At 39.8% G+C, this 13466-nt stretch overlaps 1 protein-coding gene across 1 annotated transcript in view; it reads right to left on the minus strand.

Annotated features, from left to right (window-relative positions):
- SIN3A (SIN3 transcription regulator family member A) overlaps window positions 1-1827 on the minus strand; it is a 39106-nt gene extending 37279 nt beyond the window's left edge. The window contains 1 exon segment of the mRNA XM_020994564.1: window positions 1607-1827. Within this exon segment, the coding sequence (XP_020850223.1) occupies window positions 1607-1795 (189 nt within the window). The 5' untranslated portion in view covers window positions 1796-1827.
- Between the last annotated feature and the right edge of the window lie 11639 nt (window positions 1828-13466).

Below are 13466 nucleotides of genomic sequence, written 5' to 3' on the forward strand. Positions count from 1 at the left end.
CTTCCCACCCCAACACTCTGCAACTACTCTCTCCAAATCTGTCAACGACAGCTGCCACATCAGGTCAACCCTTGTCCTTCTTCCCTCTGAAGAGCAACTGATTCTGCTACCACCCTCTCACTCCTGGATACTCACTCTTCCCTGCCTTTTGTGACGTTCTCTTTTGGTTTGCCAACATGGCCCTAAGAGGGGCTGTGTCCCAAGATGCCCAAGGCCCTGGGGCTCTTCCAGGCCCTTTGCTATTCCCTTTCTACACTGTAATACTTGGTGATCTCATCAGCTCTTTGTGCTTTAATTATCTTATCTAGGAAGAGATGACTCAAATCTAGATATCCACCCCAGTGCCTATTCCTATTGGATATTTCAAGCTGAATATCCAATGATATCAGAAAAATTTGAGAAGAACTGTATGAACTGATGCAGAATAAAGTGAGCAGAACCAGAACTGTTTATACAATAAGAACAACATTGTAAAGATAAATAATTTTGAAAGATTTAAGAGATCTAACCAACACAATAACCAACCATGACTGCAGAGGACCAAAGATAAAGTATCTACCTCCTGACAAGTACAAGGGGCTCAAGATGCAGATGGAGATAATTTCTGGACATGACCAATAAGGAAATTTGTTTGACTTGTCTCTGTATCTGTTATAAGAATTGGCTTTTTTCCTTTTTCTTTTGGGAAAGAAAATAGATTGGAAACAAACCTGAATTTTAAAAAACCTAACCTGTGTATCCAAAACATAATTCCTACCCTTTCCTCCCAGCCCCTCCCCCAACTACCCAGACAAGATGAAATTTAATAAGAATGAAGGTCAGACCTTGCCTGACTCCACTGGCAAGGCTAAACTCTCAGTGCTCCAACCAAAGCTCTGGATCTGTAACTAGGGAAGGAGCTGCAGATCTGCACCAGTAGAGGGAGTCTCCACACTAAAAGTTCTCCACATGGATAAAATAAGATCAGGACAAAATATATCCCAAATCTTACATCACAGAATTTCGGGACTGAATTCACAAGTATAAGACAGGGGGAGTCACAGAGGGAGTCAGAAGTTCAAATGAAAAAGAATTAAGGATTCTAGTGAAAAGTTCTAGCCAGGAGTGTGATAACCAGAAAGCCAGTACAATCTTAGGCTGTGTTAAGAACAGAATAGCCTCCACAGCTAGGAATGTTGGGAGTCCTACTGCACTCTGTCCTGGGCAAACTACCTGTGGACCACAGTACTCAGTTCTGACACATTCTGGAAAGGACACTGATAAACCAAGAACACAGGCGGGCCACAAGGAGAGTGATGAGCCTTGAGTTGATGCTCATATGAGAACAGTATGAAAGGGATATTGATGATATTGATGATGATGTTTTTAAAGTGCTTTACAAATATTGTCTCAATGTATCCCCACAGCAACCCTGGAAGGTAGGCATTCTTACTGCCATTTTACAGATGACAAACGAGAAGATGAGAGAGGATAAGTGTGGTCCAGGAACACATAGCTAGGAAGTGTCTGAGGTCACCTTTAAACTCAGGTTTTCCTGACTGCAGGCCCCGCGCTCTCTATATGCACTGTGCTACCTGGCTGCTCTGGGAGTGTGGCCCAGTCCTACCTGATAGCTGGGAGTAACAGAGTACTGAATTCCTGTAGCTGACTGCATGGTCTCAGAGACTGTCTCATACACAGGAGGTGCAGGGGCAAGCACACGATGCTGGTGTGGAAATGCTTCTGTGCTGCTGGCGATACGTCGCTGCTGAGACGCATACACAGGTGACTCCTGGTCGTCCAAGCGCCGCTTCATTCTGCAGTCATACTCGGGGATCTCTACAAAACCTAGGGAAAGCAAAAATTATTTAATCACATTCTGCAGCCCAAGAAGACACACAACAGCTATGCTCAAAAGCATCAACAATAATGTGATGTATATTCAACAGTTTTAAATTCACAGTAAATCTGGCTTGGAGACCTCTAAGCTAGAGAGAAATCCTGCCTGGGTCAATTTCAGCACCTGTAAAAACGATCATAGGATCCAGAGCTTTAGAGCTTCAAGGGACCTCTGTGCCACTGAGACATACCCCACCCTCATTTTACAGATGAGAATTAAGGCCAAGAAAAGTTAAGTGACTTGCTCAAGGTCCCACAGCTAATATGTGCTTGAGATTAAGATTTGAAAAGAGGTCTTCCAGACTCCAAGGCTAGAGATTTCTTCCCTATTACCAAAATAACCAAGTGTTCAAAACTGACTTTTTGTAAACTGCTTTGGATCTAAAGAAAGCTTAAGAAAATGTCTCCTAGTTTCTAAAAGACACACCAACCACCAGTTTTTTAAAAGTTCAATTCCATCTAAAATCATGCAGGTATGGCCAACACAACATTTCTAATATATATAATCATAAATTCTTAAAGTTCCCATTAAAAAAGTGACCTCCCTGCTCTAAGTCCCTCTTCATTTTTAACTCTCTATTTCTTTCCAAAGAAAACATCCAACCCCTACTTCCCAGGTGACATCAACGACAAATCTCACTGGAGCAGTGCTGGAGAGCGAGTCTGAAGACAGGTTGTCTGCACCCCTGCACTACCACTAACTTCTATGTGATCTTTAACTAGATTATTACAAGCTCCTTTCTAGCCCTAAAATTCTAGGATTCTAACAGTAAATTTGGTTCAATATTGGCCCAAAGTTGTCCAATATTTAACCAACTGTGAAAATCTTTCCAACTTTGAAATCTATTCTTAAGTTAATTCAAAGATACTTCCACTTGAGGAATATTTTTCTCGAACAGAACACTAAAGGTACCACTGGGGTCTAGGGTCTTTCCAGAGCTCTTTTCAAAATCAATTATCACTAATACAAATATAATTCACTGCCAGATGAAGAGCAGGTAAAAAGCACATTCCATCCTCCAAATGACACAATGGGACTATGTTTTACTGTCCTTTCACAAAAATTTCTTAAAATGCCATCACACTCTGCCTGGTAAATGCAGTAGTAACAGCAGCCAGTGGCAAGCAACAGCAGAACTTGGCAGAAAATGTAAACACAAGAGGCTCTGATATAACCTTAAGGGAACTTCTTCCATTCCCCCCATTCCTTAGGTACAAACTGGTCATGGCTCTCAGAACTCCCTCAAGCTTACTTCAGCTACCTCTTTGATTCCTTATCTCTATGTTTCCCAGAACTATATACCCTATCACTCTTGCCCTCTCTCAGCCAACCTTCAGGCTTCATAAGCCTAAGTCAAAAGAAGGACATTAAGATAACCGTTTAGCAAAATAGCCTTAATGTTATTTTATGTGTATTTGTCACAAATGATTACCTGTATAATATTAGAACAGATACTTTGGAGCATAAGGACCATATCTCTTTATCTGAACTCTGATATCAAATGTAGCCCAATTTCAAAGTACAATTAACAACAGCTTGTGATTTATATACATTTGACATTTTACAAAGAGCTTTCCTTACAAACCACCTTATGAGATAAGGATTGACAGTCCCATTTTACAGATGAGTAAACAGGCTCAGTGACTAAAGTTATCTAATTGAAGGTCACAAAACAAGGAAGTTGCAGAACCAAGGTTTGCACCTACTACTTTTTCTACTTCTAATAATTCTTATGAATAATCACGCATCTGCTGGCTCCCTATTACTACCTTGAGGATCAAATATAACATCTCTTGTTTGGCTTTTAAAATAGCCCTCCATAAGCTGGTTTCTGAGCAGCTAGGTGGCGTAGTAGATAGAGTTCCGGCCTTGGAGTCAGGAGGACCTGAGTTCAAATGCAGCCTCAAACATTTGACACTTACTAGCTTTGTGATCCTGGGAAAGTCACTTTACCCTGACTGCCTCAATGAATGAATGAATGAATGAATGAATAAATAAAATAAGCTGGCATCCTCCTATTACACCTTACTCTCAACTCCCCCTTTACATACTCTTATCCAGTGACAGTTGGGGCTTTTGCTTTTCCCCAAACAAAATACTTCATCTACTGACTTAAGACATTTTCACTGGCTGTATCCCACATCTGGAATTCTCTCCCCCTCCTCCTCTAATTTCCTGGCTTCCTTCAAGTCTCAGCTAAAATCCTACTTTCTGAAAGAAGACTTTCCAGGTCCCTTTAATACTTTCACTCTGAGATTATCTCCAAATTATCCCCTCCCCCCTTAGACTGTGAGTTACTTGAAGACAGTAGGAACTGTTCTTGTTTTTCTTTGAATCTCCAGTGCTTAACTGTGCCTGGTGCATATTAAATGCTCATAATGCTTGTTGAGTGACTGACTGGCCTCGAAGTAGCTATCACTTCAATGAACTCCAAAGTCTGGTGTTACAGTTCTGCTGGTCAGAAACCTTGGTGCTTGCTCTTCTGACACAAATCTATCTTGACTGAGCTAATTTTAACCTTTTATGCTGAGTTCTCATCGCAGGTGGGAAACTAAATTAAGATTAGGAGACTCGGGGAGTAAATCTATCAGAGTGCTCTCAGCTACTGGTCTGCCCCTCTCAAACTTTTCACAGAGCTTCCCCTTTTCCAGTGCTCCAAGCTGTCCTTTGTAGGTATTCTGATCAATTTCTTTGTCACAAGGTCCCCTACTGGTAAACATGAAGGACTCCCTCTAAGCTCACTTTTTTAACACCTTGGTCCTAAAACCACCACTAATCAGGAGGGTATGCCATCACCGACCACAGGCCAAATGCCAATCAATACAAAATGCTAAATCATTCTTAAGGATATGAGTTCTTATTTCCCATTATTTGAAGAACCACTTTTTCTTACTCTTGTTTCAAGTTAGACAGTCAGAGTCATCCTGCCTACTTTTGCAGTCTGGTACTTTAATCAAATTTCTTTACTTTATAATGGTTTTACTTGCTCCAATTAATATATTCCTTTATGAAAAAATTACTTAAGTATGACAGCAGGGGAATGCTTTAAAAATAAAAAGAGTACACTTGAGGAGCAGAAACTGATAGACCCTGAAGAAACCAAGATAGTGGAAGTACCTGGGTTGTAAGATGGAACAGCTTCGATCCCCTCAACTATTCTGGACACAAATCTAATTTCCTATAAGGCCACAGCCTTTTCAGAGAGAGAAGACTGCTGAGGGTATAAACAACAATTTTGATTTACCAACCTGGGACTTCAGGAGGACAACTCAGAACACCAATTGTTTCTACTGTTTAAAATGTCTCGAAGTGCCACTACCATAGAGTGTTGGAAAGCTTGTTTCTTTAGGGACGAATCACCAGGGATACTTTAGACCTATTTATTCCATCTCTCTCCCCTCCCCTACTAAACTCATTCCATTTTTTATTTATTTATTTTGCTTTTGGTAAAAATCATAGGATATAGAGCTATATGCCTTTCCTGTTTTGCCCCTCCAACTCTTTACATCATATTTTAAAAATATACAAACACAGCATGGTAAAGACAAATAACTTTGAAAGAATTAGGAACTCTGATCAGTGTAATGAGTAACCACAATTCTAAGACTAATGATTAAACATACTACCCATTTCCTGATAGAGAAGTAAAGGACTCAGAAATCAGAATGAGACTTAACTTTCTGAATACCGCCAAGGTGGACATGTATTGACTGATTATACATGCTTGTAACAGAGGGTTTGCTTTTCTTTTGTTCTCAATTGGGGAAGGGAGCTAAGATGGGAGAAGGAAAAAAAAAAAGACTTTCCCTGACTGAAAAAAAATACACATTTTTTTAAAAAAGGTCAAGAAGAGCTGAAAAAAGTAAAAGGATGAGAATAATGATAATACTAACAGCCAGCATTTATATGGTGCTTGAAGGTTTGAAAAGCCTTGAAAATATTGCAAACACATTATTTCATTTGAGTCTCACAACAATCCTTCCAGATAGATGTCTTAGATGTTATCATTATCCTCATCTAACCAATTAAGTGACTTGCTGAAAAACATACAGCTATTTTAAATGTTTGAGGCAGGATTCAAACTCACACCTTCCTAACTCAAAGTTAAGCACTGCATCCACTTCACCACCAGCTGTCATGATTTTTGATCAGGAGCCACACAGAAATCAAGGACAATAACAACTGAAAGAAAAAAAAAATCAAAAGATGACTCACTGAGGGGGGGGTGAGAGAAGTGCAGGGGAGCAGAGGAAAGAAGAAAAAGCTAAGATGGTGCAAGTGACTTCTATTTACGTGCCAATACAAAGAGGTAGCTCACTTGACAAACTCTCAAACTCCAGCTACTGGGTTAAGAACTCATTATTTGACAAATACTGCTGGGAAAACTACAAAGTTGTCAGGTAGAAACTAAGTACAGACCAACGTCACACTACATGACAAGATAAACTCCAAATGGATGCATGATTTAAATATAAAAGGTTGAAATAAATTAGAGCAGCAAGGAAAAAAAATTACCTTTCAGATCATGGATAGAGAAAGAGTCCATGACCAAATGATAAAAAGGGAAACAGGTAAGGGGGGGAGGGTCATTGGAACAGTTCTTCCTGATAAGGGTCCCATTTCCAAAAAAATAAAAGAAACTGATTCAAAATTGTAAGAATAAGAGTCATTTTCCAATTCAAAGGAACAAACCAGCAGTTTTCTAAGGCACAAATCTGAGCTATCAATAGCCATGTGAAGAAAGGCTACAAATGACTAATAATTAGAATCGAAAATTAAAGCAACTCTGAGGATACACCTCATACCCTTAAGATAGATGAAAATGACAAAAAGGAAAATGACAAATGTTGGAAGGGTTATGTGAAAACTGGCACATTAATACACTGCTAGAACCACGAACTGTGCTAGCCATTTTAGGAAGCAATTTAAATGATGGCTCCAAAGTGCTAAAACTGTGCAAACCTTTTAACCCTGCAATAATAGCCATACACCCCCAAGGAGATCAAAAAAAGAAAAAAGACTCCCATGTTCAAAAATATTTATAGCTGCTCCTTCTGGGGTGGTAAAGAACTAGAAACTTGAGGAAGAGGATGTTCATCAATTGGGCAATGGCTGAACAATTTATGGTATATGAATGTAATGAAAAACTATTGTGCCGTAAAAAATCATGAAAAACTATTTCAGAGAAACCTGGGAAGAATTATATAAACCGATTCATAGTGAAGTAAGTTGAACCAGGAGAAAAATGTATGCAATAATAATAGCATTGTAAAGACAAACAACTTTGAAAGACTTAATTCTATCAACACAATGACCAATGAGACAATAGATGGTGAAATATGCTACCACCTCCAGACAGAGAGGTGACAAATTCAAGTTGCAGAATAAGGCATATATTTTTGGATATGGCCAATGAGGAAATTTCTTTTGCTGGATTTTGTTTTTCCCAATGGGGCTGGGGTAAGTGGGAGAGAAAATAAATGTTTATTAATTTAAAAAATAAAAAAAATTTAAAAAGAAAAAAAAAGTGGTGACTCTTTCCCATCAAAAGTCAACTTCTCCCCAATTGGTGAGATATCATCAAAAGCTCCAAATTAAGAACTCCCCAGGTCTGCCTCCCCCATCAATACCCTAAAGACTCCTGGGCCTTTTTATGTGACCTGCAACTGAACCCTTTTATATGTGGTATCCCCCAAAGAGAATGAGCTCCTAGACAGCAGGGACTATCTTGCTTTTCTAATTATATCCAGAGCGCTTGGCAAAGTGCTTGGCACTTTGTGAGCATTTAATCAATGCCTTTTCCTATATCCATTCACTTAAACTTGTAAGCAATCAGAAGCCACTTCAGGTTTTTGAGAAGGGAATTAAAGATTAATTTGGGAACATTTTTTAGAGATAGCAAAGGTGGGAGGGGAGGGGAATGAGTTAATGAGGATAAGGATAGGATCAATTATGCAAAGGGGGGAGAGGTTCCAGGCGGATGAAGGGACATTACCCAGCTACAAAATGAATAAAGTCTGAGAGAAGCCAAGGTGCCCTAAAAAGGGAGGGTGGAAGGGTGTGGCGTTAGAAAGAATTCCGGCAGAGATAGACAGAGTAAGTATTTTGAAGGGAGAACTACTGAATTAGAAAGGTGGGGGGAGAACTCTCTAGGGACACTTTCTGGAGGAAGACAGGAGTGTTAGGTGGATGGGGTGAATAAGATGCCTGAATTTTACCATCAGATTCATGCATGGCATACTTTCTTCGTGCCAGGGACCAACCAGATCTTTCTTCTCTGGTTAGAATCTGTCTCCTTTCATCTATAAAACAGAACAGCCTCCAAGCACGAGTGACATAAATGAGAGCAAGGTTCTTGTGCTTACTTCTTGAGGTAGAATGGGGCAGTGGAAAACATGCAAGATTTGGAGTCAGAGCTGTGATTAAATGCTAGCTTTGCTATTTATTGCCTCTAAACTGGAGAAATGTATTTAAGTTTGCTAGACTTCAGTTTGCTTATCAGTGAAAACGAAATGGTTAGACTAGATGGGTGACCTTTTATGGCCTTATCTTTTCTCTTGGGGCCAGGTGATTATAAAGAGTAATGGACTTGGAGGCTAAGGGCTCTAGGTTAAATACTGGCCTGGGTCTGTATCATTTTGGGCAAGTCATTTAACTTCTTTATGCCTCAGTTTCTTTACCTGTAAAAGGAAGGAGGCCGAGAAAGAAGAGAAATATGACTGGCTGTCACTTTCTGGCTCTAAACTGTGATTCTACGATGCAGTAGTTAAGATCACTGCCTTCCTTTAAGAGAAGACGGTCAGCAGAGTGGTAGGGACAGAAGCCACAGGGGAAGGGAGTAAGAGGGTAAATTGAGAGAGCACGAGAGAATGTGGCATAGAAAACTTTTCAAAGAGACTGGTCATGAAGAATGTAATGAGAGAGCAGCTAAGCGAGGGCAGGCTATTTTTTTTTTAAGCTAGAGAAATGAGCCTGTTTGTTGGCATAGAGTAAAAAGCTGATGAGGACAGAAAATGGAGAAATGTTTTAAATAAGGATGACAACTACAGGACATTTAGATCCTAGAAGAAGTTCAAAGTGACAGAATCCAGATACAAATAAAAGACTCTGCCTGAGCAAGGTGAAGATAATGAATATTTCCTCTAAAACATGACAAAGCCACACATGTCACACAAACTACTTTCTAGACTTCTGTTTTAGTAGATATCATTCTCATATGTCACCTGAGTCTGGCTGTGTTGACTTCATATGCTCTCATGAAAACTAGTCTCTGAGAACAGAATGCCAAAAAGCAAGGAAGAACACTGAAATCTATAACCTAGGAAAAGACAGAAGTATAATGAAGTATAAAAGAAAATTAGACAAAAATGCAATTGACTGGAGTTAATAAATTACAAAAAAAAGAAAAACCCTAGTAAAGCATAAGAATCAAAATTCAAAACAAAAAAGGTGATATGCACCACAACAAGTGAAGCCCTGGGCCTAGGATCACTTAATGGAAAATGAAATCTATTGAGAAAAGGTAAAAAGTAAATTTTTTTTGGGGGGGGGGGAAGGACAGGGGAGACAAAGGGAGGGCCCAAGGGTAGTGACATTTACTATTAAATTTTTTATGAAAATCTTTTTCATATCATCTTCATTTATCAACATATCCTCCCTACTAGGAGACTTATACAATAACAAAGAATAAAAGAAACCAAAAGGAAGGTTAGCAAAACTAACGCATCAACTAAGTTCTGACATAACTTATCTTCAACAGACAAATCTGTAAGAATTCATACTTTCCAAATTTTACAACCTAGTGGTCTTCTTCCTAGAGATCCTCTTCGTTAAAAAAGCACATTTGACAGTGTTAATCTCATTTTTTAATTATCTAATTGGCTAGAGGCAATAGAATTATTTAAGTCAAGAAGACAGAAATAGGTACACATTTCCCATTCATTCAATTCAGTCTCTTCCTCTTCATTCTTTTTCTTTGCACCAGGTCAAGTCCTACCTGGGGCACTTACTGACTGTGTGACCCTGGGCAAGTCACTCCATCTTTCAGAGATACCAGTTCCCTTATTTGTAAAAAAGGAAGACATAACAGAACCTACCTCAAAGGGCTTTTTGGAGGATCAAATGTCATCGATGTAAAGCATATAAATGCTATCTTCATCATCATCACCATCTATTCCCAAAGCCTCACACAAAAACAACCCCTTAACCTCAAAGAGGGTGATCAACTGGGAGTTTATGCAAAATAAATACACAGTGAGAGGGAAAAGAGGAGCAAAGAAGACACTACTCCCAACTGAGAAGATCAAGAAAGGTCTCTTAAAACAGGTGACCCTTGAGAAGAGCCCGAAAGGGAACCAAGGGTGCCCAGTTAAGGCAGGGGTGACAGAACACTCCACAGAGGCATAAAGCAAAAGAAGGAATGTGTTGTGAAGGGAAAGCAAGAGGGCCTACGAGCTGACAGGACATGAAGGGGAGTCATGTGCAGCCAACCTGGAAGCCAGGTTCCAGCCAGGCTGTGTAGGGCTTGTAGATGACAAACAGAGGAATTTGTGTTTTACCTAAAGGCAAAGAGGAGTCAGTAAGGCTTCTCTAGCAGAAGAGTGGGTAGCATGCTCAGACTTGTGCTTTAGGAATATCAATCTGGCATACTGGAATGTAGAAGAGAGACTTGGATGCAAAGAAACCATACTGCAACACTCCAGGGATGATGAAAGGGCAAATTAGGGTGCTTGTCGGATGAGTAGTGCACAGTAGACAGAGTGTCAGGCCTAGAGACAGGAAGACTCATCTTCCTGAATTCAAATCTGGCCTCAGATACTTATTAGCTGGGTGACTCTGGGCAAGTCAGTTCACCTATTTGCCTCAGTTTCCTCATCTGTAAAATGAGCTGGAGGAGAAACGGCAAATCACTGCAGTATCTTTGCCAAGAAAACCCCAAATGGGATCATGAAGAGTCTGACATGATTAAAAAACAACTGAACAAAGGGATGGGTATCATGAGAGGGCAATATTATGCTGTTGATAACTTCTGATTTCTGTAATTCTATACCCCTTTCTTATATATGTAAAGGATATGGTTTTGCTTTTTAGAATTTTGTTACTATTAAGTGCTAGCCTTCTTCATTCTATGGAATGTGAATGGACTGCTTGCTACAGAATTTATGTATATATTACCCAAATATATATATATGTCTTTCTCCTCTTGGTAGGATCTTTGCAGATATGCATAGAATCATACCTAGTATTCTACATTTTCAAGGAAAAAGAAACTTGAAAAGATAACTCCAAGGACACCTCTTCTGACACTTCCTAGAAAATTGGAAAGTAACCCCTTAGTATCAACTATCCCTAGCTTTTTGCTTTCACCTCTAAGACTCTTTGAGGTCTCCCCTTCTTTACTCAATAATAATTCCACAGATAAATTGTCCAACTAGTTCCAGATAGCATCGTAGATAAGACTGTCTGTATGTTGTCCTTTGTTAGCCAAACTTGAATAAATTGGTGAAAATGCCACTCCTATACTCTCATTCTCCTCAACCCATTACTGCAATGAAAGATCTCAGTGTAGACCTAAAAGTGAAGGTATTAAATAACACCTTATTCCCACCCAGCATCATCTTGAACACGCCTCCCCCACAAAGGAGGGTTCATCTTTCATACTCATCAGGCACAAGACGACTTTTCCTATTCAAAAAAGAAAAGCTGGAAAGCTATCTTTTTAAGCCGCCACAGCACAGGAATCTAGGGAATTGTCACACCACTGACCCAGTCAGCAAAGGGATTTGGAAGCCAATATAGTATCCCACTCCTATCTCCAGCCAGCTATGAAGAATGTCCCTTAATAAATCTCCTTTGGACAGTAATGTGCATGGGTTTCCTTTTATCCTTCCTACTATGAACAGTTGGGCTATCATATAATCACTCATGTGAGAGGCATTTGCCATCCAAATAAAGGAACTGAAATAGAAAAGATGGCAAAATCTCTCCCTCATTTTAAAACTCCTTAAACTCAAGAAGTCCTTGTTCCAACTGCTGCAGTGAGTGGCCCTAATTCAAGTACTGAGAAGTAGAACAGACAATATTTAGTAATTCAATGGATGGGGGTGGATGATCAAGAGTGAATGAATCTAGGAGCACTCCCAGGCTGCAAACCTGGGTAACTAGAATGGCAGTGCTCTAGGCAGAAAAAAAGAAATTTAGAGACAGAGAATGTTGGTGAAGTAAAACAAGCATTTTTGCCAAGCTCTCCCAAAATACATCTCCTGCCCCCAAACAATTTCAAAAAGCACATCAAATCAAATTTGGAGTAGGATAAACAACAAAATGTCACAGTGAGTCATTTTTTTCCAGCCCAGAGCAGCTTAGGAGGACATAAAGAGAAGTCTGCTGACCCTGAAATGGGACCCTGGGGTGGGGGCTAGCCAAAAGGTGCAGCCCAGAAGAAGCACTAGCAGCTGTGGGCCTTAGATGGGGTGGCAACAGCTAGAGCAGCACTGGGAGCACACAGTACCCAAGGAACGTTCAAGGGAGAGAATCCTGGCTTAGAAAGTAATGGGCGCAGGATTGGAAGTCATTTGGCAGAACCATTAACTAATACTCAGCTCCAAGGTGGAGAAGAATGGCTGCAGCTGGGAGGGAGCAGGAGCACTACCTGAGAAAGGACCGGAGCGCAGACCAAGAGGGTAACAACCAGAACTCTCCCCAAATCGCACAGCCTTGGAAGCACAGAAACCTTACAGGCTGAACTGTCACAACAGCAGAAGAGCATAAAATACAGAACCTCAGGACAGACATCCTCCCAACCCCCAGAGGTGAGCAGAACCCGAGCAAACACCAACAAACAAAAAAAAGGCCTGACTATAAAAAGACAACTATGGTGACAGGGAAGCTCAAGACAATGGCTTGTAGTAATCTATAAGCAAAACCTCAAAGGAAAAAAAATGCAGACTGGACACAAGCCTCAAAAATTCTTATAAGTACTAGAGATTTGCTTAAAAGAGCAAAACAACTATTTTAAAAATTAAAAAAAGTTGGGGCAGCTAGGTGGCACAGAGAATAAAGCTCTGGTCTTGGAGTCAGGAGGACCTGAGTTCAAATCCGGCCTCAGACACATGACACTTACTAGCTGTGTGACCCTGGGCAAGTCACTTAACCCCAACTGCCTCACCAAAAAAGGCAAAAAAAAAATTTTTTTTAAAGTAGAAGAAAAACTGGAAAAAGAAATGAGGGCAATGAAAGAACATGAAAAGAGAATAGCTTTGATAAAGGAGCCATGCAAACTACTGAAGAAAATAACTCCTTAAAAATCAGAATTGGACAGAAGGGAATAGAAATACAAAAGCTCACTGAAGAAAATGAAAATAACTTCTTAAAAATCAGAATTAGTCAAATGGAAGCCAAAGATTCCATGAGATATCAAACAACAATAAAACAAAGCCAAAAGAGTGGAAAAGAAAAAAAGAAAAACAGCTGGGAAATAGATCAAGGAGAAATAATTTAAGAATTACTGGACTACCTGAAGGCCATAATCAAAAAGAGCTTAGAGACCATATTTCAATAAATTATGAAGGAAAACTACCCAGGTATC

Source organism: Phascolarctos cinereus, unplaced genomic scaffold (genome assembly GCF_003287225.1).
Source record: "Phascolarctos cinereus isolate Bilbo 61053 unplaced genomic scaffold, phaCin_HiC Scaffold_3;HRSCAF=262, whole genome shotgun sequence".
Lineage (NCBI taxonomy): Eukaryota > Metazoa > Chordata > Mammalia > Diprotodontia > Phascolarctidae > Phascolarctos > Phascolarctos cinereus.